Source organism: Alternaria triticimaculans, assembly GCF_023758025.1.
Source record: "Alternaria triticimaculans strain BMP 0046 chromosome Unknown scaffold_2, whole genome shotgun sequence".
Taxonomy (NCBI): Eukaryota; Fungi; Ascomycota; class Dothideomycetes; order Pleosporales; family Pleosporaceae; genus Alternaria; species Alternaria triticimaculans.
Window position 1 is genome coordinate 1,465,657 of NW_026055959.1, and position 24,627 is coordinate 1,490,283.

The following is a 24,627-nucleotide window of genomic DNA, read 5'->3' on the forward strand; positions in this document are numbered from 1 at the left end:
GCATGGAGTGACGGCTGACGCGCATGCTTCCTGACTCACTAGAGCTCAGCCTAGACTTGGTTGGGGCCTGTCGAGGAGTTAGTGGTGGCTACGCGCAGGACGAGAGGCATGGGTTACGCCTAGTCTCAAAGTGGCCCTCAGCGAAGGCAGTTCAAAGTTGCAGTCCATCTTGGCGTGCATACCATGGGAAAGCTCGGAAAGCACAGCCGTAATGGCTGATATGCAGGGCGCGGGTCTCGTGAGGTAGCCCAAGTGCAAGGTAAGTGCAAGGTTGTGTGTGCCAATCGGGGGTTAGAAAGAAGCGAGGGCGAGGGACAGGGCTTTTAGTGTCATGGAAATTAAGCTATCACTTGCAGCAAACAGGTGAATGAGAGACATGCGGCGAGCAGCAGGCGGACGGAGGTGGTGCCGCCAATCAGGCGGGGGCCCGCAGGCAGAGACGGTGAAGCAGTGGAAAGAGGCCTTGAGGGTCTTGCATGTGGCTTGTGGCGTAGTTTGGGGAGGATCGTCGATGATGTTGTTCGGTTGAGGGCTTGGGATGACAAGTAACAGGTCCGTACCACGCGCCGCTAGACCCAGTGCCGGGCGACCAAGGCAGGGACGACCAAGGCAGGGACGACCAAGGCAGGGACGACCAAGGCAGGGACGACCAAGGCAGGGACGACCAAGGCCGGGCGATGCTGTGGGCAGCGGCAATCGCCTGGGTAGGTTTGCCAGAGCGCTGGCGGAGGGGCATCCGCTCGCAGTTCGCAGGCTGGCCGTGGTTGTGCTGGTGGCGCTAGGCTAAAGTTTGCATGCAGGCACCTGGGCGGCCATGGAATGGATATGGATATGCATCATCGACGTCGGGTGCGCCAAGGCCAGTCGCATGGATTGACAGTTGGGCTCTTCAGCACACCCGGCGTGTGCAACGCGCGGACAGTTGGAGGCACGACTCGAGGCAGTCCTGACCCGAGTGGCCTGATGCGCACTCCTTCGACCAGAGGTGCAGGGCGACTGCCGGTGCCCCGCGCCGCTGCCGACGAGCTGCTAACCGCCGTTGCGCACACGTCTCGCGTCGATCCTTGGGCGCGGCAAGGGTGAGCAGTTCGTCAGCTCACTTTCTGCACCTCTCTTGCATGCCACGCCGCCTGTCGCATCCTCCACTACATCCACCTGTCGCAACCGTCCTCTTACTCACTCGCTGCGCCCTCTCTTTGGCCCGCCTGCCGACACAGACGCTGCTGAGCCCGTTGGCGCTCCTCCGGTCCCGCCATTCTGGCCGTCGTCACGCTTCCGCTCCTTCTCCGCTGATTTATTTATGCACCCGACCCAACTGCTCGCTGCTAGCCCCTTCCGGCAGCCCAAGTCCGCGAGCTTTCTCATATATTTCCTCGCTGCTGCCCGCGCCTGCCCTGTCGCGGGTGAGGGGCGCCTGCTGCTTCGTGATCGCCCATTACATCATAGCTCCTGACTCGTATACGTTTCGACCTGCCATCTGCATCCCATCCCATCCCATCCCCACCCCGTGCTCTGGTCGCACCGCCTGAACGGCCTCTAGACACCTTACCCGCACCTGTGCGCCTCTGTGCCACCTGGACCCTGCCTATTTGACCCGCCGACAGTCCCTCGCCTCTACTGCCCGACTTGCTCTTATTTCCACCGCCCGTCCCAGACCGAGTTATTAGATTCGACAGACCAGGGCGCGTGCGGTAGAGCAGGAACGACCACTACCCCCGTTCTTGCTACCATGGATACCACCTTCATCACCATTCACGGTTTGTCACGTCGACCCTGCCTTTTGCCTGCCAATTCTCACCCAAGACAGACCTCTCCGATGACGCCCACATATTGTACTCTTCCGACTCCATTGTCGACATCCTCGGTCATACACCTGACGAGGTAGTCAATCGGTCCGTGTGGCAATTTTTCCATCCAGAGGAACTCCCGCTGGCAAGAGCTCACCACAGCCGCGGCGTGAGACTGGACAAGGCTGCTGTCTTGTCCTATTGCCGCCTGAAGAACCGCCAGGGCGAATGGGTCGGTTGTGAATGCTGCTTCTCCGTCGTCTACGATGTCCTCGTTTGCTGCACCAGCATCTACAGACATGGCATGCAGAGCCAAAGTAAGTCTTTCAACCCGTTTGGGCCCTGCGTCATGCTGATTCCAGCCAATCAGAACGCGCAGTCGAGGCTCCTATAGTGCGCAAGCTATTCGCCTCGTCACCAAAGGACCCGCGCTACCACATGTTATCTCACCTGTCCAGCAAGTTTGACCTCGGCCCCGATGATCAGACTCATGAGCCGCGAGCTGCCTTGTTCCTTAACAGGTTCACGCGTACCCTGACCGTCATGTACGCAACCAGTGGGATCGAGCAAATCATTGGCATCTCCGGAGAGGCTATGAAGGGACGCAGCTTCTATTACTGCATTGCTCCCAATTGTCTTGAAGATGCAGTCCGCTGTCTCGAGTCGGCCAAAGGCAACGATTCCATTGCATACATGCGCTTTTTCTTCCGGGACCCGCGCCAGGACGATGCGCCTGAAGCTTCCTCGTCTGAGAGCGAAGATGACATCATGACGGATGTTACGGGCTCCGACGATGAATCTGAAGGCGGAGTGGACCTTGACGGCCATTCCACGTCCAACGGCACAAGACATCCGTCAGACTCAAACCGCACCACGGATAACAGTGAGGAGCGGTCTGCGTCGCGCACCAACTCTGGCGGGAACAATGACCCCAACAATACCCATCAAGCCATGTTCGGTGGATCCGCTGCCCGCTCGTCGTTATCGTCCGTGAGTTCGCCTCGCTCCGAAATCCGCGACGATCCCATCGAACTCGAGGCTGTCATATCCTGCACCTCAGATGGCTTGGTTGTGTGTCTACGTCGTGCCCGCCCAATGTTGCCAGGCACCATGCCGGTGGCCCAGCCAGCACAGCAATACAATGGTATCTACGCCGCGCCATGGGCAACACAACCCGTGTTCCATCCTGCTCCACAGCAAATGCCCCAATACCCTCTTGGCGCTCGGCACCCGGCTATGGTGCAGGCAGGGCCGTCTATGGAATTCCAGAACAACTTCATGCAGAGCATTCGCGATGTCGCCGTCTTTGCTTGGGCACTTACTGGCATCAACGGCAGTCTCGTGGACTATGCTCGTGGTAAACCACTAGGAGAGAGTCAGCCACCTGAGGGTTTTCCGGTCTGGAATCCTTTGCCAGACCCTGGGTTTGGCAAACAAGCATCTGCGGCACCGTCGGGCTATGTTTCGGGGTCCAATAGCTCCTCCAGCAACGATCCATTTGGTTTTGGCGACCCGGGTCTCCGCTGAGAGCTCAGCTTTGCACTTTTGCATCTGGCCAACATAACACAGAGTAGGTCGCGTGCGACGCGGTGTCGTTAGCGACACTGACGAGCGCAACCTTCTCGATGACCCCAGGCTGCCACAGCATACGACTTTGATGATGGACGCTGTAGACAGCTTATGATTTAATGCGAGCGAACAGCGCGAAATATACCAAGCCATATTGGGCTATGTTATCACCATATGGTACGATTTTTTGGACCTCTCCTCTCCTTATATCTCAGCTGTGAATAGCAGTTAAAAAACTCAATACCTTCAGGTGCTTTTCCGTTCTGGGTCTTTTTCTCCTACATGTCGTGCGAGTAAGGAACGCGTTCCGTCATCCTTTACTGATGCGGGATTGAACGCCTCGAGTTGTGCCATTGACTATGAGTGATGTTGTTCTGCTTACATGCACGTAGTCCTTGGTCTTGCGACGCGGCGGGGCAGTCGCATCCTTAGCCATTGCCAAACTTCAAATTACGCGTCCGAGTGGGCACATGCAAAAGCAGATGTCTGGTCCGTTTCACAAGCAGATTGTACGGTGGCCACATTCCCAGATGCATAGCTAGTGGAGATACAAGACAGATGAGCTTTGTTGACCTTTGTCGCCCTTGCGATCATCACATGAGGTCACCGAACCCTTGCAAAAGACACAACTCTTTGTCGTAGCATCCCTTGAGGCCGACTTCTAGCCGCCTTTCAGCGAATAGCAATCTCATGTCTACGCCACAGCCACAGAAACGTACCACCATGATTATGGCGTACATGTCTCATCCTGTGCCGTTCTTTTCGTCAATTTGGCCGCTTGGTCTGTTTACGATCCCTTGTTTGTAGCGCCCCTGCCATGATAGGCTGGCGTATTGCGTCTTTGAATATTGATTTCCACTCTGGTGTCTTCGTCAGTCCCACGGTCCTCTTTTCTCTTGAAGCTTCCGTCGTCCTCTCTGCACGATCGCAAGCCTTCTCAGATTCCATACTGCTATCTTGACGATCGCAGCACTGATGATGTTGTCCCGAGTTTCTGTATTCTCCATCTTGTCTTTGCTGTTCAGTCTGCTTCCTTCGATATGTCTAGCGCAAGGCAACGATGGCCTCAGCAGTGACAGTCCTACAGCCTCGTTGAGCACAGCAAGCGCGTCAACCTCGACGAGTTCTGCAGCTGCGCAGACACACACTATTTCAGTCGGTCTAGCGGATCACAAATTCAGACCCGAGTCGACAAATGCCAGTGTAGGCGATGTAAGTAGAAGTTTCATTCATCATCTCGATCGGGCCTCCGTACACATATCAACAGATGAGGAAATACTAACTTGCTAAAGATAATAGAGTTTGCCTTCTATCCACTAAACCACAGTGTCGTCCGCGCAGAATACGGCTACCCATGCATCCCATACGAAATGACGGGGCAGGGTAAAACTGGTTTCTTCAGCGGTTTCGAGCCCGTCGACACTGTCCTTGATTTCCCACCCACCTACAGCATCGAGATCAAAAACACTGATCCCATTTTTTTCTACTGCTCAGCACCAGGGTCTTGCATAGGCTATGGCATGGTGGGCGTTATCAATCCGAATACCACGACGAGCATCGATCAACAGTAAGTCTATCGGTACGCACTGCATGTGAGACATACACTAACTTAGTACACCGTCATTTAGACACAAAATGGCGCTTGACAGCAGTTACATGCTCAACCCTGGCGAGCCCTTTCCACCGGAGAGTACTCACAAGACACCCGGTGCTGGCCTCACGAACAACGACACCCAAATTGATCTTTCAGTGGGCGCTATCGCAGGCATCTCCATCGCAGGCGTCTCCGTTTTCGTCATCGTAGCCCTACTGTACTTCTTCTGGTGCCGCACAAAGAGCCTGAAGGATGAAGTCGACGGAAAAGCAGAAGTAGCTGGAGCTCCTCGTCTGGATCCAAATCACAAGGGACCAGCAGCCATGGTGGAAAGAGGTCCCAATCGTTCTACCGCCATGGCCGGCAACGGAGGTGACTATTACCATCAATACCCGCAAAGGTCTATGCTATCGTCGCCCATGGCAGATCCCACCTATTCACAGTATAACTACAACCAACCCTACAAGTCGGCAGCACCATCTTACTACATGCCACAGCCCCCTCCTTCGCATTCGCCGCCACCGCTGCCAACACAGCAGTACCACCCCCATCAGTACAAATACGACATTAACGCACTGATCGACCACCGTGCGCATACCCTACCTCCCATCCCTCAGCAATCCCCACTCAACATCCACGATGCACTCGCCCACCGCTCCGTAGGCAGACCATACGAACTCTCACCCTTAGGAGATTGCATGCGCAGCCATCAAAACGACCGTCCCCAAGATCATCACGACTACAACCTCGACTCGAACGTTGCCGGTGACACTGACGTTATATCTCCGGCTCCTTCCGTTCATCGCTACGCATCACCACCACCGCCGCTCCGCGTCCTTGACGAGACGATACCAAGTTACTACGAAACGGTGTACAGGCCCGATCCCAAGCATATTAATGGCATGGGGACAAGCCCTATAGAGATGGACGGAAGGGCTTTGGCGGGGAATGTCACGCCGGTGAGAATGGTGGCGGCGAAGTGGGAGGAGGTTGGGGAGAAGGCTGTTGGCAGTGGAGGGACTTAGAGGGCATGAGTGGTTGTGTTCTTATGCTGCCGGTTGTACTTCTGCCATTTTCTTCTTCTTCTTTGCCTGGTGTTGGTTAGACTATGAACACAGCCTCTTCTTTTACACAGTGGCGCTTGATACGAGGGCGAACCTCAGAGTATATTGATTTGAGTTCTTGTTTTCATTTCATCTCAGCTAAACACAGACGCTCAGCAGTAGAGGACATGGCTTCGCTACTAATCTCCAACCCGCAGGGTAGAGGAGGACGGGGCTGCCCGTCTTCTCAACTCTCATTTTCCTCGTTTCTTAGATGCCCAGCGCGAGAGCCAACCAATGCCACGCCAGATCCTTCCGTACGTAGATAGGTAATGTGTGTTTGCATGTAGTAGAAAGCCCATTGGAAGTATCCCGCTTTTTTGAAAATCCCCATCAAATCAATGTATAGTAAACCCGACCGAACACTTCAAGTCGTTGGAAGTAAAAGATAAGAAAGAAGAAAGATAGATAGGGAAAAGTGAGAAAACAAAGGATCGTTTGACTTGTAATCATTACATGTTGTTACACTCCAAAAGGTAGAATCGAAGAACCACGGGTCGCCCGGCGGCCCGCAAGTTGGTTCTGAAAAGGAGCAAAGGTATCGTGAATCATAGCGCTCATGTCGAAGTGGAGGTAGTCGTCATAGTAGGCGCGACGGATACCTCAGACGGCTTAGCCTCCTCGGCAACTGGTGGGAGGATCGGTTCGACAGCCTTGGGTGGTGGTGAGTTAGTATTTGGCAGGCTAGCCGTCGATAAAGTGGGTGAGCTGGTTGATTGCGATTGGGCCAGTGGAGGTGTAGCGTTCGAGCCAGTCGACTGCGTTTGCGCCAGCTTGGTTTTTCGGTTGCGGTTGGTGTAGTCGCTTAGACTGAGCTTCTTGCGTGCCGGCGCAGGCTTGACGGCGTTGTTAACGGCAGGCGAGAAAGGCGATGCAATCATTGAGATGCCTGGTGATTGCGCGACTGCGCTCTCGTTGAGAACAGACGAAGTCGATCCAGGTGTAACGGCGCGGTTGCTGCTAGTGTTGCCAAAATCAAGCTTCGAGGGCATTTCGACGTGTAGGTCTGCAGTCTTTGGTGTGAGACCGGTGGTGGACTTGGGCGATGGTTCAGCGGGCGTCGAAGCTGACCACGGAGGATCGGGTGGTTGTATCGATGGTTGTGGAGCTTCCTTGGGAGGCTCTGGTGCAGTCACCTCAGGTGCTTCCTCTTGTTTTGGGTCGGAGGCCTTGGGACTTGTGTCCTCGGGTTCGGTCATCTCCACGTCGACCGTAGGCTGCGGTGTAGGCTCCTTTGCTGGTGTGAGCTCTTTGTGTCTTGTATCGGGTACGGGGTCGGTAGAAATGTCCATCGCTGTGGGCTCCTCGAGCGGTGGAGATGGGGGCAGCGGCGACGGCTTGTTCGACGATACGTCCTTCAAAGCTGGTGATTTGGCCTCCACTTTAACGGACGTCGACCGCATTCGCTCGCGCTGCAACTTGTCTTCTTGCGCTTGCTGCAAAAGCTTACGCTTGAATGAAAGTGGTGGTTTCATTTGGCGTGGCTTGATGCAGATCTGGGATTTTGCGTTGTTGTCTTCGATCGTTTGCGTCGACGCATCGACATAGACAGGCTTCGGACGGGGTGGAGGACGGCCATTCGTCTTTGTAGAGCTGCCCGACGTTTTACGTGCTACACCGTGACTGTGTTCGCGGTGCCGTGCCGACGGCGAAGGTTCGGGGTGTCCGAGTCGTCTCTGTATATCTGCATTAGCAGGAGGAAGCGAGTAGGTGGATAAGTGTCTTACCGAGGAAGAGATGCTCGGCGTGTTCAGGTTCGATCCAGCACTAGTCCGTTTCCTTTTGCCTTTGTGCTCATCATGATCAAGCTTCTGGAACAGGAGTTCTTGGTGCTGGATTTTTCTCTTTTCGCGCTCGGAAAGTTTGTCGCCTTCCAATGAGAAGTGGGTTGCTGGTGTGATGTCACGACTGCTGGATTTGTGTGAGCCAGACGTAGAGCGAGCGTCCATTTGGTCTTCGTCGACAGCCTCGCGGTTGACTGTTTCGCTACCAGCACGGCTGTTGGTTGCGTGGCCTGTACTCATTGGAGAGATTTGTGACTTTTTGACCTTCTTGCCCTTGGTCTTCAGTGTAGCCGGCTCTGTAATCGTATTGCGACGAGCGCGCTCCAAGAGGCACTCGTTGCCGCTGGATGTATCGCAAGCGCAGCCTCCAAAGTTTGCCAAGACACAAGACACCCACGGTTGTATCCTCCTAAACCCTTCTTTGGCACCGTTGGTTACGACCCTGAGAAGCTGTTTCTTTACCTCAGAATCGATATCCCAGCCGACTGTAAGTTCCTCGCCGGGGCTGATCTCGCGCGTCGCTAGGAAGGAGAAGTGGTAGTCGTTGCTGGAGTCAATCAAGATCTTCATAGACATGTTGGGGTTGCAACTTCTCCGGGCGTATCGGAGGATGTTGCCTTCTCGCCGTGTGTCGATGTATATTGGCAGATGGGGTGGGAAGAAGACGAAGGGTTCAGGGTGTCGCAGCAAGTCCCATCTGTTGGATGCATCGGAGTAGTAATCTGCCTTTCGACCGATGAGACCTTTGAGCTCTCCAACATAGCCACCATCTGGTACCGGAGTTTCGGCGGTAATGAAGTGCCATTGTGGGTGCAGACCATGCGCTAGTACACCCGAGTCGACATCTGTCTGTTTCACAATCTCTGGCGCAGTTGTTGTTTCGAGTTCCTGGATGGTCATGTCAATGCGTGAGAAGATGTCCTGTGGCTTCTTGCCTCCGCTTGCTTCGGCCAGTGCTTCGGGGTCTTGTAGCCACATAGCAATGTCGTTTGCGACATCGATTCGGGTGTAAGAGTTGGACTCAGCGGAGGGTGGTTCTGGTTGCCGATAGAGATGTATGAACTCGGTTGAGTAATCCTCGGTAGAAGCCTCTGGGTTGGTGGGTGACTTCATAGGACTGTGGCCATTGAGCATAACTGAAGCGCCTCGTTTCCGTGATGTTGGCACGAGAGCTGGCGCTTGACTAACGACGCCTACAGAACCCGATGGACGATGGTTTGTCTTTGGACGCTTATTTGGCGGTGGCTGATCTCGTGGGCTACCACTTTTGCGGTCGGGGGTATAGTGCAGGTCCCCATTGGTTTGCACTGGCCACCCATTGGGTTGTCCAGGGCCATGGGCGTCCTTGGTTCGCTTCTTGGGGTTCTTGGCGGAGGCTTTCGGTCTGCCCTTGCGCTCGCCGATGCTGTGTACTTCCCTTCGGATGCGTTGCTTCTCGGAAGCGCTTTTTGCGTCGATAGCTCTGGGAAGGCAGTCGGCGCACTCGTGTACGTCGGGGACGTGTTGGGCAGACTCGTAGTAACACACGATGTGCTGCCACGTATCGCACTTCTCGCACAAGACTGTGTTGCCGTCGTCATCTGAATATCCGCAGATGCATTTTATCGTGGATGACTCTTCGTCCTCAACGGTGGGTTCGAGTGGAGGCGAGGCGGTCGCGAAGGTGGGTGGTGGTGGGCCAGCGTAGAGGGCGAGAGGAGCCGGCTGATGATCAGCATACGCCTGAACCGACGAGACGTCTGTCATAATCTGGCAATGACGCTCGCTTGTATGTGGTGTCATGTAGTGGGTGCTCAGGCTCTGTGTTCGTGGGATCGCATGACGCCCAACGCGCGACGAGAGAGAGCAGGGCGACCGACGGCGACTCGAGACGGATCAAGTGACCGCCGTCAACGGAGTGCCGGGCTTTGTGACGAGTGGTCGAGCTACACAGAGGGTGTGGCTAAGGGGAAGAGGGTTGCGTGTCGGAGCGCAGCGTGTGCGGATAGGGAGCAGGAGGGCGATGGGGGCTCAGGAACGTCACTATGGGCGTGAAATCGAAAGCCTATCATGAAGAGAGGGTGTTGAGACTGAGTGTGTTCGAGTTGGAGCGATGCGCCGGCAGGTGAGGCAGGGTGGTGAGGGTGGAGGGCTCGAGGCGGCTTCGGAGGGAGGAGTTGGCTGAGGCGTGCTGTCACAAAGGAAGCGGCGCGCGCACAACGAGAGGCGAGGGCGTCGACAGTCGGTGCGACTGTGCGGTTAGTACTCCAGATGGCGACGGCAGGGCAACGACGGCATCAGGCGGTTGGGGAGTCAGAACGGCAGTGGAGAATCGAGCGTGCGAATGTCCTGAGAATGAATGGCCCCAACTCTCGCGAGCGAGAAGGGCTTAGCTTGCGAGGCCCGTGCACCACCAAGGACATGGCCAGGAGTGAACGCTAGATGTAATTAGTGAACGAGGGGTTACAGCAAGTGCGAGATCAAATTCGTGGCGCGAGGGGCCATGTCGACGCCCGAGCAGAGGCGCCGCCTAGACGGATATCCCGTGGCTGGGACATGCGAGATGGCCTCTGGGGCAGCATCAAGAGGATGATGAAAATGCAAAAACATGTCACGGCCTGGTGGTTTGGGCAATGGATGTGACGAGAGAAAGCGGCGGAATCCTGGAGGCAGGCTAACGCGGCGGGCGAATGAGAGCGCGGCCGGCACGAAGCCTGCAGGCGCGCCAGGCCCGATGCAGATGGCGCTGGTCAGACTGTCGCGCGCAGATCAAGTTCGGAGGGCCGAGCGCCGTGCCAGGTCCCAAGGCTGCGAGGAAATGCAGGCCCAACGTTCTTCTGTGCTTCATTCCACGTCTCTTGAGTCGCATCAGCATGGCGTGCTGTGTCTGTGTGAGCGGTGCTGGCACGGAAGGCGCGAGCGCGAGCGGCTGGTCGGGGCAGGCGCACGCATGCGCTGAAGCGAATAAACAACGATAAGGGCCCCGCCTGGAACGCGATGAAACATGCTGCATTGCTTCGCCACCCCAAACGTCATCAACGGCTGGGGTCCACCGTCGCCGCCTGCTATCTATATGTCGTCGACGCGGAGCCTGCCTGTTGCCCCCAAACGATAACCAACTTCATCCGCCTTGTGTCCTCCGGCTCCGCACCGTGTCCTGCACCTGCACCTGCACCCAGTCGCGTCACCCGTTCCGGTTGCTACCAAACAAGCTGGCGACTGCACATGTCAACAAATATCAATGCGCCACTAACAATGCAATCGCAGCAATAGATTCTGGCGACAGCACCACTCATGCCCGAACCGAGTTGCGCCGGCGTCGATTCTCCACCACCCTCTCCGTCGTCTCGTTCGTTTTTGTGATTATAAATCATGGCGCATCCGCCTTAGGCTCAACATGAAGGACTTTAAGGCGACAAGGAAAACAAATATCGCCTAAGGAAAGATTGAAGGCAGGAGCGTCTGTAGGAGCTGTGTTGGTACCACCGCAGGCATGGGACAAGATCCTAGGGCCATTTAGGACGGACACACAAGGTATCCGACAACATAAGAAGCTATGAGTCGAAATGCGGCATCCATTGAAGGAGAATGTGGACGATTGAGGGCCGAGGGCGTTGTTACTTGCCTACCGAAAACACATCCTGCTGCTCTGGTACCGATTATGGACGGCTTATTGCCTCCAACGACGATTGCATGCCATGTCAATCATCCGTTAACGTCTCTATGGCACGAAACTCGTCTCGCATTTCGAATGTCCCCTAGACAAATCCAAGGTGAAAGTATACATGATTCTTGGGATGTTCTCATTCAATAAGATATAATAGCGTGTATGCAGCAAATGCGACACAAGGGTTATCGTCCTTTAGCAACATGAAGCAATCAGTGCTTATCAAATCGTTCGAAATGCGTTATCGAGATGATGTATTGAAGGTTGCAGTTGCTTGGGAACCAGCCAAAGCGGCAAGGTCAATGCTCTAGTGGTGTTGCTAAGGCGGGACTGGGGTGAAGGGGTTCAGAGAGGAAGTCTGATGTACTGTTTCTAACCAAGAGCAAAGCGCTACAAATAAGAAAATGGATACTACCGACACATCCTGATGGCCATGGCGCCAGATATCAGCGTCCTTCTTCTAGTGATCGCGCATGCGTAAAGCTCGCTTGCAAATCCCTCTTACTGTCAGGCACTTCTGTCCCCTGGGTTCATCAAGTCAGCGATATACACCGGCGGCATCCATCTATGGGCTATACCCACTGTATTATGGTTTCCAGCCATCTCATCTTCTGTTGCTGGCACCGTATCCTTCATAACGTCCGCTTGCGCCTCTTCCTTTCCGTAGTGTTGGGTGCGTACTTCAGTAGGAGACAAGTGTGACGACGGTTCTCGCGCCCACTCTGCTATGGTGAGAAGAAGTGATCGGTAGAGCCATCTCGATCGACGTTGGTGTAAAGGGTTTGTTTGGTCCTCCATGTTGCTGGGCGAAGATGTAGATGAAGTTGTTCCCGAAGATGAGATCGATGTAGACATAGGCATCTCCACCGCCGCATGCGAATACTGACAGGCGAATAACGGAGGAAGGAGGAAACCAAGCATCTGTTCTGACTCTTTTTCTCGAGCCCAAGCCGACGATGTGATCTAGTGGAAGTTTCCGAAGAACGTTGAGAGGCTGGTGATTGAGGGGGTCAGAAAATGAAGAGATTCAGCGTACATAGATACCTTCTAAGCATCCAAGATCCGAGTCCTGCGAGACACATTCCTATATACCCAAACGCCTTGGCCCCAAAGTATAGTGGCGGCGCAGCAGCAGGCAGACAGATCCCACCGTACAACGTCATACATGGCGTTCTCCCCCTCCCTAATCTGACATTCTACAGCCAAGGGTTCTGCGCCGCATCCTAATTTAGACACACCTAGGGTTATCGTGTCTTTTGGCCCTCTCCTGTACAGAGCCGCACCAGTCGGAGAGTTGTCAAGTACGAGCGCTGATAAGCTCATGCGGTCTTGCTCATTAGCGGTAATAAGCGCGACGCGTGAGATTTGCGAAGCATAGCGCTGGATGTCCAGGGGCAGCTGTGACGATGTCGCGATGCTGCATGTGGAGAAAAAACAAGGAGGAGCAATATCGGCAGATGACTGACCCGATGCAACGGTTAGTGGACATGGCGAAAAACAAAAGAGAAACAAGGCTTGCGAAGCAGGTATCACGAGGTACATTGTACGAGCAAGAGACATGTCATAATGTACGATGGTTTCTTTATTCGATTCTACTTCGAACCACAAATGTTATTCGGGCAGTCCTGTACTTCGGCAGCCTCCCAATGTATACAATACAGTGAAAGCCGCTCAAGGTGCCTCCTGATGCTGTCCCTTCATGCTCTCATCGTGGCTTTGTCGTCAAAGTATGCTTGCCAGACCAATACAGCCCCAAGGGCAATATTAACACTCATATCCAGACGTCAAGGCTGGACCTGCTCTCCTCTCCGAAATTACCCAGGGTTTTAGAAAAGGCATCCTATAGCTGCTCTTCTTTTACCCTAGTGACCTCCTCCCAGAGCTGCTTTGCGTTTTCGGCTTTCAGCTGTCGACAGTCAGTTGCATTCTATCTTTCAGACCAAACAATGTACATACCTTAAGTAGGTGCATCTCCAATTCACCCTCCAGATTAGGCGAATTGAAGAGCAACCGGGTATCCTTCGGCTTGTCACCCTGTGCATCGCCTCCAAATACCAAGCTCTTTGTGACCGCAGCATTTAGCAGCAGTCGGTGGGTACCTTCAGCACGGAGGACAAAGCGAGCCTTCTTGGGTTCATCGACCGTGATGTTGAACTTGAATGTTCCCACGCCACGCTCTTTCCACCCTCTATTTGATCCTTCGCCAGACATGTTGTAAAGCTTTGCGCGGCCGGCCCAGATGGTCTCTTCGCCTTCTTCACCAGTCTCGTGTGCTTCAGGAAGGTTAACAGGATGACATGAGGTGGCGGTGATTGGCTTACGTTGTTGCGAGAGGAGCGGCTGACTTGACTGTCGCTCTTCCTTGTCTGCGTTCTTTTCTGGGTCTTCGTCGTCGTCGCCCTCTTCATCATCAGAAGGCTCGCCGATTGCAGCAGCACCAAAAGGCTTCTCTTTCTCCTTGAGACCCTTAATCTCCAAACTGCCACCAGGAGCAGCGAAAGAGCCTACGGGCTTGGCTCCACCGAAGCCTCCAAAGCCCCCACCCAGCGATCCGCCAAAAGAGCTGCCTCCAAACCCGGATGTACCAGAGCTTCCCAGTGCTCCGAAGCCACCACTTGATGGCGTTGAGGAGGCTGCGCTTCCTGCGAAAGAGGACAGTTTGGCCGCGCTTGCCCCACCGAAAGGCGAGCTAGAACTTGGTTTAGAACCAGCAAGGCCCCCGAATGGAGACGCAGCTGAGGTTGCAAAACCGCCGAAGCCAGATGACTTGAACTTTTCGTCCGACGTCTGAGGTAATGATTCGGCCTTATCAGAGGTCTTCGGCGGTTGAGGTTTCGCTGCCATAGCTGCAAAGGGCGATGCGGCGGAAGTGTTGGCAAACCCACTGCCTGGCGGTATCTGGCTCGAGCGTTAGTCTTTGACATTCACGCAGCGCTAGTTAGCTTACCTTGGTCTTCGACTCTGTTGTGTCCGTTGTTGAATCGGCTGCTTCCTTGTCTCGTAACCGCTTGGTGTCTCGCTCCTCGCCTGCCGACTTTTCTGCAGGTTTGCCATTTGCCGAGGCGTCTTCCGCCGCTTCTGCGCTAGCATCTGTATCCTTCTCGACTTGATCGCGTGTGCGCTTGTTTTTGGGGCTTGTTCCGGCTCCTGGGGTCTTATCGGCCGCAGTGGTCGTGGATGTGTTCTTGTTGGGCGATGTCATCTGCTCGTCCCCGTCGTTCTCTTGGATACTTGAGATAGTACTTGGAGAAGGCTTTCCGGGCACACCAGCCTCCAGGTCGGCTGTGATGTCCCTTGACCTCTTGCGCGCATGTCGCTCAACCTTCTTTTCTGGGTGCTTGTCCGCTTCGGCTTCCTCTTCAAAGTCTTCCCGGCTGCGCTTGCGTCGTAACCGTCCGCGCTCGCTGTCTGAGCCAGAAGCGCTGTGTTCGCCAGCTTTAACGCTGCCGTTGGGTGCGTCGTTCATGGGCCGATCGGAACTCGGGACGGGATCCGATGTGGCCTGCGCATCGATCTGTGTGTCCTTGAGCTTTTCCCTAACATTCTTTCCTTCGCTATCGCTGCTCTTATCGCTCCGTGCTGGGGACGTGGGCGCAGCTTTGGTGGTGTCGTCGGAGGCGGCAGCAGCTGCAGTTGTCACCTGCGGCTTCTCTGGCGCGTCTGTCATGGTGCAGGACGGGTTGTGTTCCAGGCGTGGGGTATGATGGGAGTGCGCTTGGTGGATGGTGTAGCAGAGTAGTAGTAGGAGTCGCAGACGTTGGTGCGTGAGAAGGCGGTCCTTGGGCGGTCGCTGAAATGTCTGTGTGGTTTGAGGTTGTGAATTGAGACAGTGCAAGCTTGAATAAGGACAATAGTAACTATGCTCCGCGGTGAAGACCAAGTTGCGGTCGACGGCAGGGACAATCGCAGAGGTGGTGCTCCGCGAGGCTAGTGGCGACCTTGTAGGTGGACAATGCAGCGTGATGGCTCGTTGGGTGTGCGGCGGGCAGACGATGTCGGAAAACAGGTGCAGATATGAGCTGCAGGCTTGGATTGTCGAGCGGACGGAAGCAGAGCAGATGGGCCTTGTGGTTAGTGGAGTCGGTCAATGCGCTCTAGTACCAAATTTCCACTACAATGCGCCGAATGCAACAGTGTCTAATTACACCGTCGAGTCCAGAACGCGACTGCAACGAGAGGAATGCAGACAAGGCGCGCCGTGTGTGTTGAGCGGTTAGGGGGCCGAGTGTTGGCGCTTCAGTCGGCGGTCGTGGTCGAGTGTGTTGTCGCTGCAAAGACCAATGACGAAGTGGGGAAGACAGACGGCTAATCATGAACACGGGTAGCAGCAACAACAGCGTCTACCGCTACTTGGGACATGAACATCAAGTTTACTGTAGACGTCTAATAAGTACTACTGATTGTATTGGAATGGATTTGTGAGGCTCATGAATAGCTATTTCTACAGCTTGTCCGTAACGCCAGATACCCAGCCAAACACTTTTGCATGCACAACAATGCTGCACTAGCTGATGAAGCACAGGCAGCCCAGAGCAACATAAAATACAAACAAAGGGTATACTGCGATGCCGACGCGGTTCCTTACGACTCCAGAGCCGCCCATGATGCTCACTCCCGCTGCTAGCGACCAGGCGATGAGAACGATGTAGACGGGGATGCGCACTATCATGGGTATGCCAACGGCGCTGAGGATGGAGGCAATGACGAGCGGGAAGAGCGTGTAGCCGATAATAGAGATGGACTGGAAGAAGGCACTGGACATGATTAGCATGTCAAAGGCGTAAGGTAGGTGTGCAGAGGGGACGTACATGTTGCCTCCCAGCAGCTTGATCTGCAGCGTCACGACTGCCTCGCCTATCCAGACCATGGCGAAGACGCCGGAGAAGACCAGGTCCTTCTGGTCGCCCTTTGCTCCCCACGAGAGGAACAGGCTCAGCAGCAGACAGAAGATGAGTGGGCCCCATAGGTCCCAGTCGCGCAGGCCCTCGCTCATGCCGCCCTGCAGAATAACATCTGCGTCCGGCCATCGCCCTGCAATGTTCCTGAGCCCACCGCCAAAGCCGTCGGCCTCGCCGCGCTCTGCGGCGCCAATGCCTCCCCCGCGCTGCATGATGCCGCCCAGCAGGTACTTGGGGTACAGCACCTGCTTCATCTTCTCCCAGATGGCGAAGATGTCGCGGGACAGCGTGTCCCATACCGTCTCGTCGATGGTGTTTGTGGGCGCACGGCGGTCTTCGCCGGGGATGCTCGACGTCAGGTACGACTGCGTCTGCGCAGGGTCGCGCTGGATGTTGCCCGTCAGCGGCGCGCGGTCCGACGTGCCCTGGAGAGGATCGTCGAGGTCATCGAGGGTAGCTGGTGATGGTTAGCCTCGTCGCCCGTCTCGTCGCGCAGGCAGGTGTGGATGCGACGCACCATCGTCCGGGTCAATCAGGTCACGCTCCACGGCGTCGCTGTCATAGGGGTTGCTAGTTGCGGCACTTGGCATCATTGCCGCCATGGTGGAAAACTGAAAACCCTGCGTTCACGGGTCGCGGGCTAATGCTCCAATCGGCAGCTATCGTGGGTTGTTGGAGAGGCTCTGCTGTCCTCAAGCCTACGCGCAAGCTCTCGGGGCCTCCAGATGTCACGCCTGAGGGTGCGCTACTCGACTCGGCTAGCATCCCGCCAACGGGGAAAGCTTGAGCGGCTTAGCGCGCAGCCCTTCACTGGCCGGGCGTCACTCCCACCGTCTAGCTCGCGGCCATGCATACTGCCCCTGCGGCCGTTTCGCCGTATTTCGCACGCGGTATATATACACCTAACCACCATCGTCCGCCCTAGACACACTCCACGCACATTTCGGCCATCATGACGGACCCCGTTTTGAACGACATCTCCCACAGGCGCTTCAACCTCCTGCGAGGAAGCTGGATACTAGTCTCTCCCCACCGCACCAAGCGACCATGGCAGTAAGCATATCAGTGATACTGCTCACGGGACGACTTACTGAAAACCCACAGAGGCATGCAAGAGTCGCCGTCCAAGACAACCCTCCCAGACTATGATCCAAAGGTATCCCTTCGCCCGGACCATGTCTAATAACATTCCGAAATTAATCAACCCCAGTGTTATCTATGCCCTTCAAACACGCGGGCAAATGGCGAGCACAACCCCAAGTTCGACAACACTTTTGTCTTCGTCAACGACTACAGTGCCGTTATGGAAGAGCAGCAAGAGTACAACCCTGACAACAAGGACGGATCTCTCGCTTCTAGATTACTCCGTGCCGAGGCCGTCACTGGAAAGTGCTATGTCATTTGCTTCTCTCCGTCTCACAACCTCACTCTTGCCGACATGTCGCCGGCGGAGATCGTCCCCATAATAGAGACCTGGACGAACATTTACGTTGCACATCTGGACCCAAAGTCGCCTCTAGCCAAGCTTGCGTCTGCCACTACTATACCACCACTATCACAAGGCACTCTCGCAGTTCCAAATGCTCAGTATCGGTATATGCAGATCTTTGAGAACAAAGGCTCGGCCATGGGCTGCTCAAATCCCCACCCACACGGCCAGGTCTGGACGACCACATCCCTACCGGAAGAGCCCGCCTTGGAGCTGGTGCAGTTGAGCAAATATCGCAAAGAGAATGGAGGCGCTCATATGCTCGTCGATTATGCAGAGCTGGAGTCAACACAAAAGACCCGCACTGTGTATGAAAACGCGAGTTTCTGGGCTGGTGTACCTTACTGGGCAGTCTGGCCGTTCGAGATCATGATTGTTCCTAAGCAACACAAGCGCTCGCTGGTAGACTTCTCTAAGGAGGAGCGAGCGGAGTTGGCTGAGTGCATAGCGGAAATTACGAGGCGCTACGACAACCTGTTCGAGACCCAGTTCCCCTACAGTAAGTCCAAAACAGTCATAATAGAGAGACATGGCTAACGAGGTTGAAGGCATGGGTCTTCATCAGGCTCCCCTTACTGGCACAGCCGACGAGATTGAGTCCAGTCATTTCCACATTCACTTCTACCCCCCACTACTGCGAAGCGCCACCGTTCGCAAGTTCCAGGTTGGCTACGAGATGATGGCCGAGCCTCAGCGCGACATCACCCCAGAGCAGGCTGCAGAGCGTCTTAGGGCGTGCGACGGTGAGCTTTACCGCAAGAACCTTGCATCTTCGCCAGACACCAACGGCGTAAACGGGGATCACTAAGATCCCGGCGCGTTTATTATTCAATTTTGCTTTCACATGCACATAGACCATTCGACACACTGTGAGCCTGGTTGGTCACATGCTAAGTGCACGAGCTATTGGGGATGGGAGAGTAGATACCCAAGAAGACGACACACGATACACGATAAAGGTAGAGAGTTGCATAAAGCGGAGTGCTGCAGCGGCGTTGGCAGGCATAACAGTGCATTACATTATCTTTTCTCGAATACACGTTCAATCTCAACTGTATCACATACTGTGCATATGGCCTCGTGAGCAACCGTACCATGTGCTGTGTCCCGCTAAAAACGTCATGCCGCGGATGCTGCCCTGCCCCACCATGATCGTGCGAACCTGATCTCGACCCCGCGCTACTACCACTCGGCAGCAAGCTCTCCTTCAACTAGTTCACCGACAAACAATCACCACCACCTACCTCCCTAAACACATCTACCACCGTAAGATTACCCTACGGTCTGGACACAGGAGTAATAGACAAGAAGCTAACAGCAGGACTCTAGACCAATATGCCTGGAGCCAAGTACACCGAGACCTACAAAAAGGTCAGCGCCATGGGCGAGAAGCTCAAGGCCGCTGGAAAGCAGGGACCTAGCAACGATGAGCAGCTACACGTACGCGTTTTCTTGTTTACCCTCCCCCGCACTCTCTCCCCTTCTCGTATATCCGCTATATACCACACGAAGTCCAGATGCTGACAGTCGGTTGTGAATTCTAGTTGTACGCGTACGCCAAGGTAGCAGAGGGCAAGGACTTCAGCGAGGCCAAGAAGCCTGGCATGTTCGATCTTGCTGTACGTTTCTGCATACCTTTCCTATACCTTCGTATCCTCCTTCACGACGTACCGCCTGCCAGCCATACATACCGGTCCAATCCCAACAAACGTACGAGGACAATAACTGATAATATGATTAGGGCAAGGCCAAGTACAACAAGTGGAAGGAGGTTGTTGACGCCGGTACCACCCAAAAGGAGGCCGAGGACAAGTACGTCGAGTTGGGCGAGCAGCTGTTGGCCAAGCACGACAACTAAGTGCGGGTGGATCATCAAGGCAAGACTCATGTGCGATTTAAGTATTGCTATGGTTATACCATCGCCTATATATTGTTATAAGGATCAACGATAAGAAGTGCCTCATCGACATATGTGTAGTACATGTGCTTCGGAAATGCAAGGGCCTGCATGCGCTCGGTACGGAATCTGAGTACCGAAGCTCAACGTCCATAGCCGGCCCAGGCGTGCCCCTCTCTGTCTGGCTCCATGTATTGCATAGTAGCACACCAAGGCCTCTCATCAGCCGTATAAGAACGAAGTGGTAAGTCGTATGCCATGCGGCAACCCACGACTGTCGTCTTCTTCTCTTCAGCTGCCGTTCCGCTGCTACTATCATCAAGAGCATTGAGACTCTCAGGACCAGGCATATCCTCCCCAAAAACAGGAACCATGATGACTTCCTCCTGTGTCTGAGCACACAAAGCAGGCCAGACAACAACCCCTACCTCCCACGACTGTATCCAGATCTCATCCTTCTTGTTCACCACATCGCCCCACGCTTGCTTGCTCAGGTTTGCGCTCGTCACCATTGCCCAGTCGATAGTCTTGTGCTCTTCGTCACTGAAACGTATGTATGTTTTGATATGTGGCGCCGCAGAGCCACGATGCGCTTCCTGTCTTGCTGGACCATTCGAGGACGAAGAAGACGCGTGACTCCAGTGGCATAGCATCGGATGCATATACTCCAGTTGTTTCTGCTGCTGCGCTGATTGAAGTTTCCAATGAATTGACCCACCAGATGCGTAGCCGTCAAGAGAACCCCGGATTTCCTCTGGAGTTGGGAAGATGACACTGTACTTAGGAGTTCGCGACTTTCCTACGTTGGACTCACGTTTGGCGAAGAAAGATGAGGCTTGCGTCGAGGAGGGTGACTGTTCACCGGAGTTGGCTACCGCTGTTGCCGAATGGGATGCAAGCACTGACTGGAAGTTCGAGAGCCATGTGGGCGCCGCACCCAGTGTCGCTATAGAGGAGATTTGCGTCACGATATGAGGGCGCACAGAGTCTCTGGATCCTGTAACAGGAACACTAGAAAGCACCTCCCTCAATCCTAGCCACCCAAAGGAGGTTACCGAAGGGCTAACTGCAGCGGGCTTCTGTCGTGATGGTGCACTTCCAATGAACGCGGCTCTGATACTTGAGAAATCATAGTCCCGAAGTTGCGTAGTCAGTCCTCTCAATCGTTTCTCGTATGCACTCAAATATCGGAGGATATCAACTTTGAAGCGCTCGCCGCTCCCAATAGGGTGAACTTGAGGAGAGTCTGGCTGGGATGGCGTTGCTTGAACCAAAACAGGTAACAAAGGCGACTTCCATACTGCTTGAGTCATGTTGGCCCAGTCGCGATAAATCATATTAGCTGTATGGATAATGATTTGTGCAGTGTCATCATGGCGAAAGAGGATAAGCATCTTCGTGTGGTGAGTTCCGAACGGATCCGGAATGTAGGCGCTCAGAAGCTCGATATTCGGATACCGCTCCGCTGTTTCCTGGATCATTGTCAACTCCTATCAACACTGTGCGGGCAAGAGTATTCACGAGTAGGGCGATCCTATTACCATCATCCCGCTTCCAGAAACCATGCACGATCTTGACTTTGATCATGTCTCTCACATCGCTGTCGAAGTGCTGCCTGAATATGGTTAGCATCAGGACTCGAGCCGGGAGCTGCGTTTAGTCTCGGCGATAGCTACGGGACTTACATGACAAAGTCTAAATCGAACAGAAAGTTAAAGTTCCAGCATTCCTTAATCAACGGATCACCGAGCAAGTCCGACAAGCACACAGCATCGACATTCTGATGTGCCGGCAGCTTCTCGATTTTCGTCAGCTGTATTGGCGAAGGGCAATATCGTGGTTCCCCGGTCCTGTCGCTATCATGATGTGGTGTAGCTGGTTTGGCTGGTCCCGACGCCAATGCTGGTTTCGGTACTCCATCGAAACTCCAAGTCGGCGTAAATGACGGTGGCTCGGGGCTTTTGCGCCGCGGTAATGGTGGGCTGATTGGCTTGTTGAGTCCTGCATGATGGTCGGACTTCGTGACTTCTCTGCTCGGGGAGTCGTCATCAAGCTTGCGGCGTTTTGATGGCGGGGCATCGCTAGGTTGTTGGGACGCCATTACGGTCACGGCGCGATGACGGCAATGCAGTCGCGATCAATCGTAGCTCGGCGCTGTGTAGAGTTGGGTGTCAGGAATCGCGTTGCATCTTGTTGACACGGCGGAGGCACGGTCCACTTGACCATAGCAGGCAGTCACTGGTGTCAAATAGATCAGGAAAGAACACATAGCTGTGGTATAAGGAAACATCGATAACGATCAGACATTACAAAAGAGCAGTCACGACAGCAAATGATGGAATGTGAAGTGTAAATGGATATCATTCTTGATTTAGACCGTAAAGCTCACTTTTCAAAGCTTGTGCTCATCAAAGGCTACAAACATACGCCGTCTAATAGTGTTTGAGCATCGTCTCCATGATGCTTGCTAGCGAACGCTGTGAAATGAAAACATAATTATGCCTACACAAAACGAAAAGGCATCCCAAACGCCGGGCATCGCTAAATGGAAATGAAGAATACTCTAGGCCGCGCTGGCGCTGAGCATAGGTTGTGCGACCTTGGTAACTTGGTTACCCGCCCGGATTATTGGGTTGCCTTGTTCGTCCTTGACGATGTTGACCTCCTTGTTCTCCTTCTGGGCACGCTTCCAGATCTCAACCTCGCATCCACCGCGGATGACACCCACCCTCATTGTAGAGAGCAGGTTGTGGGCGGCGTTGGAGTGGAAGTAGACACCACCGTTGAACATGGCGGTAGCGTCCTTGCCGATGCCGCTCTTGATGAGGGTCTTGCCACCGGGGTGCTCGTTGATGAAGTCGGTGACGTCGTGGACAACACCGGCGACAGCGATCAGACCGCGACCGTTCTTAGCCTGCTCAACGTAGTCGTCCCACTCGATGACGGGAAGCTGCTCAAGAGGAACACCCCAGTCGAGCTTGGCGCGCTTCTGGTCAATCTTCTTCTGTAGCTGCTGGACGCGACCCTTCTCGATCTCGTTGGCACGGAACTGCTTGAGGTTGGAGGCGAGGCCGAGCTTGCTCCACAGCCAGATGGACCACTTGGTGGGGTCGTACTGGTGCCACTCGATAGCGTTACGGTAGTCGGAGGGGAACTCGTGGTGGAAGTTGTGGTAGCCCTCACCGAGAGTGACAAGGGCGGTGATGACGTGGTCCCTGGGGCTGTTGCGGTCGTCGAAGGGCTGGTCGCCGAGCCAGTGGGCAAGGGAGTTGACGCAGAAGGTAGCCTGCTGGACGAAGAAAATGCGGAGGATACCGGCGTAGATGAAGCCACCCTTCCAGTCGTTCCAGAGGAGACCAGCGACAGCCGAAGGGAAGATCAAACCCATGAAGATGACGACCTTGATGTAGTGCTTGTGCTGCCAAACGACGACGGGGTCCTCGTTCAAGTCGGTGATGTCGGTGCGGCCGATGCGCTTGGGGTTCTGCTTCATGACCATCCAGCCAAGATGGCTGTAGAGAAGACCCTTGCGGACGCTGTAGGGGTCCTTGTTGGTGTCGGTGTAGCGGTGATGGGCACGGTGGTCGCGGCTCCACCAGCGGATGGAGCCCTCAACAGCACCGCCGCCAACGAGGGCGAGGAAGACGCTCAGTGGGAGGGAGGCGTTGTAGGACTTGTGTGCCCAGAGACGATGGTAGCCGGCGGTGATGCCGAGACCAGTCCAGAAGTAGTACACGACGGCCCAGAGGGCGGTCTGCCATTTGAGAGGGGTCCAGAAAGCCGCGACGCAACCGGCGAGGGGGATGCCGATGATGAAGGTGACCTGATCCCGTGTTAGCCAATGGCTCTGATTTGGGGGGCAAGAGCAAACTTACGTTGAGCCAGTTGACGTGCTTGTACCAGTTGGCCTTGGTGATGGGTGTTTCGGTGATGTGTGGCTTCTTAGGGTCGTACTTGGGATTGCGGTTCGGCTCCGAGGTGCTCGCCATGGGAGACGGCTGCTTGACGTATTCGGGGTCGACGGCCATCATGCCGGCGGTAGGCTGGTGGGAAGGCATGGTGAGGAGGTGGGTAGGGTGGTTGTAGGTAAAGCGAGGGCGGTCGAAGAAATTCGACGGGAAGCAACTAGCGGCTCAAAAAAGTTGAGCTCCGGTCAGCCTCCGGCGTGAGTACAAAGCTCCAGCAACGATGGAAAGCTTCACCACGATCAAGTGAATGACGGGGTAGAAGATGTGAGGGAAGGAGCAGTGGAGGGAGGATGAGGGGAGGCAGAGACAGCGGGCGGCCGAGCGTGTTAATAAGGCGGCGGGACAGTCTTGAATCCCAACACTCTGCGGGCGTGTAAGCGAAAGACTGGGACCTTGCATTGTCGCTCGAGATCCAGCAATCGCCGCAACTTTGGTCATAGCCAGCCTAGCGCGCCGCACTAACCGCTGTCTCAGGGTCCCGCACAGGACGAGGGACGGCGCTGGCTGCAACAGCGCGAGAAAATTTCGGGCCTAACTGGCACGTCGTGCTGATCTCGGCATCGAGACAGTCGCTGGGTGGCGGTGCGCGCGCAGACGTGCAGAATATCCAGCAATCCCAGGCCGCCACCTTCCCCAGATTCTGATTAATCCCACACGCGGCGGCCCTATTTCCTACACATGGCCCGGCTGCTGCTTCTAGCCGCGACGTCGCGAAGACGATCGCAAAGAGCGGTCTGGTGCAGACGACCGGCAGCGCGAGCCGGCGAGAAGGATGCCTCACTGCCCAGGCGGGCATAGAACCTCACGCCGTGGTGAGGCCACACGTCTCGTCATCGCTAGCTCGCTAGCTGTCCTCTCCGCTTGATGCCCCGCTGGGCCACGCCTGCAGTCG

General features: G+C 55.0%; 8 protein-coding genes across 8 annotated transcripts; 4 read left to right on the forward strand and 4 right to left on the reverse strand.

Annotated features, from left to right (window-relative positions):
- Nucleotides 1-1,729: 1,729 nt before the first annotated feature.
- Nucleotides 1,730-3,314, forward strand: J4E78_002153 (uncharacterized protein; the record flags this gene model as incomplete). Its single annotated transcript, XM_049362801.1, has 3 exons — nucleotides 1,730-1,757; nucleotides 1,808-2,104; nucleotides 2,158-3,314. 3 exons carry the CDS (start codon nucleotides 1,730-1,732, stop codon nucleotides 3,312-3,314), a joined length of 1,482 nt encoding a protein of 493 aa, XP_049225393.1.
- A 1,237-nt stretch (nucleotides 3,315-4,551) lies between these two features.
- Nucleotides 4,552-5,975, forward strand: J4E78_002154 (uncharacterized protein; the record flags this gene model as incomplete). The annotated part of the gene is made up of 3 exons (XM_049362802.1): nucleotides 4,552-4,559; nucleotides 4,684-4,923; nucleotides 4,985-5,975. The coding sequence occupies 3 exons, from the start codon at nucleotides 4,552-4,554 to the stop codon at nucleotides 5,973-5,975; spliced, it is 1,239 nt and encodes a 412-aa protein (XP_049225394.1).
- A 635-nt stretch (nucleotides 5,976-6,610) lies between these two features.
- On the reverse strand, nucleotides 6,611-9,583 carry J4E78_002155 (uncharacterized protein; the record flags this gene model as incomplete). The annotated part of the gene is made up of 2 exons (XM_049362803.1): nucleotides 6,611-7,729; nucleotides 7,781-9,583. 2 exons carry the CDS (start codon nucleotides 9,581-9,583, stop codon nucleotides 6,611-6,613), a joined length of 2,922 nt encoding a protein of 973 aa, XP_049225395.1.
- A 3,740-nt stretch (nucleotides 9,584-13,323) lies between these two features.
- Nucleotides 13,324-15,150, reverse strand: J4E78_002156 (uncharacterized protein; the record flags this gene model as incomplete). Its single annotated transcript, XM_049362804.1, has 4 exons — nucleotides 13,324-13,389; nucleotides 13,440-13,756; nucleotides 13,805-14,381; nucleotides 14,431-15,150. 4 exons carry the CDS (start codon nucleotides 15,148-15,150, stop codon nucleotides 13,324-13,326), a joined length of 1,680 nt encoding a protein of 559 aa, XP_049225396.1.
- Nucleotides 15,151-15,987: 837 nt separating this feature from the next.
- Nucleotides 15,988-16,974, reverse strand: J4E78_002157 (uncharacterized protein; the record flags this gene model as incomplete). The annotated part of the gene is made up of 3 exons (XM_049362805.1): nucleotides 15,988-16,237; nucleotides 16,292-16,838; nucleotides 16,899-16,974. The coding sequence occupies 3 exons, from the start codon at nucleotides 16,972-16,974 to the stop codon at nucleotides 15,988-15,990; spliced, it is 873 nt and encodes a 290-aa protein (XP_049225397.1).
- A 359-nt stretch (nucleotides 16,975-17,333) lies between these two features.
- On the forward strand, nucleotides 17,334-18,678 carry GAL7 (galactose-1-phosphate uridyl transferase; the record flags this gene model as incomplete). The annotated part of the gene is made up of 4 exons (XM_049362806.1): nucleotides 17,334-17,434; nucleotides 17,486-17,537; nucleotides 17,592-18,369; nucleotides 18,419-18,678. 4 exons carry the CDS (start codon nucleotides 17,334-17,336, stop codon nucleotides 18,676-18,678), a joined length of 1,191 nt encoding a protein of 396 aa, XP_049225398.1.
- A 340-nt stretch (nucleotides 18,679-19,018) lies between these two features.
- On the forward strand, nucleotides 19,019-19,728 carry J4E78_002159 (uncharacterized protein; the record flags this gene model as incomplete). Its single annotated transcript, XM_049362807.1, has 4 exons — nucleotides 19,019-19,024; nucleotides 19,200-19,310; nucleotides 19,415-19,489; nucleotides 19,612-19,728. The coding sequence occupies 4 exons, from the start codon at nucleotides 19,019-19,021 to the stop codon at nucleotides 19,726-19,728; spliced, it is 309 nt and encodes a 102-aa protein (XP_049225399.1).
- Nucleotides 19,729-22,330: 2,602 nt separating this feature from the next.
- OLE1_1 (stearoyl-CoA 9-desaturase) lies at nucleotides 22,331-23,825 on the reverse strand (the record flags this gene model as incomplete). Its single annotated transcript, XM_049362808.1, has 2 exons — nucleotides 22,331-23,590; nucleotides 23,643-23,825. The coding sequence occupies 2 exons, from the start codon at nucleotides 23,823-23,825 to the stop codon at nucleotides 22,331-22,333; spliced, it is 1,443 nt and encodes a 480-aa protein (XP_049225400.1).
- Between the last annotated feature and the right edge of the window lie 802 nt (nucleotides 23,826-24,627).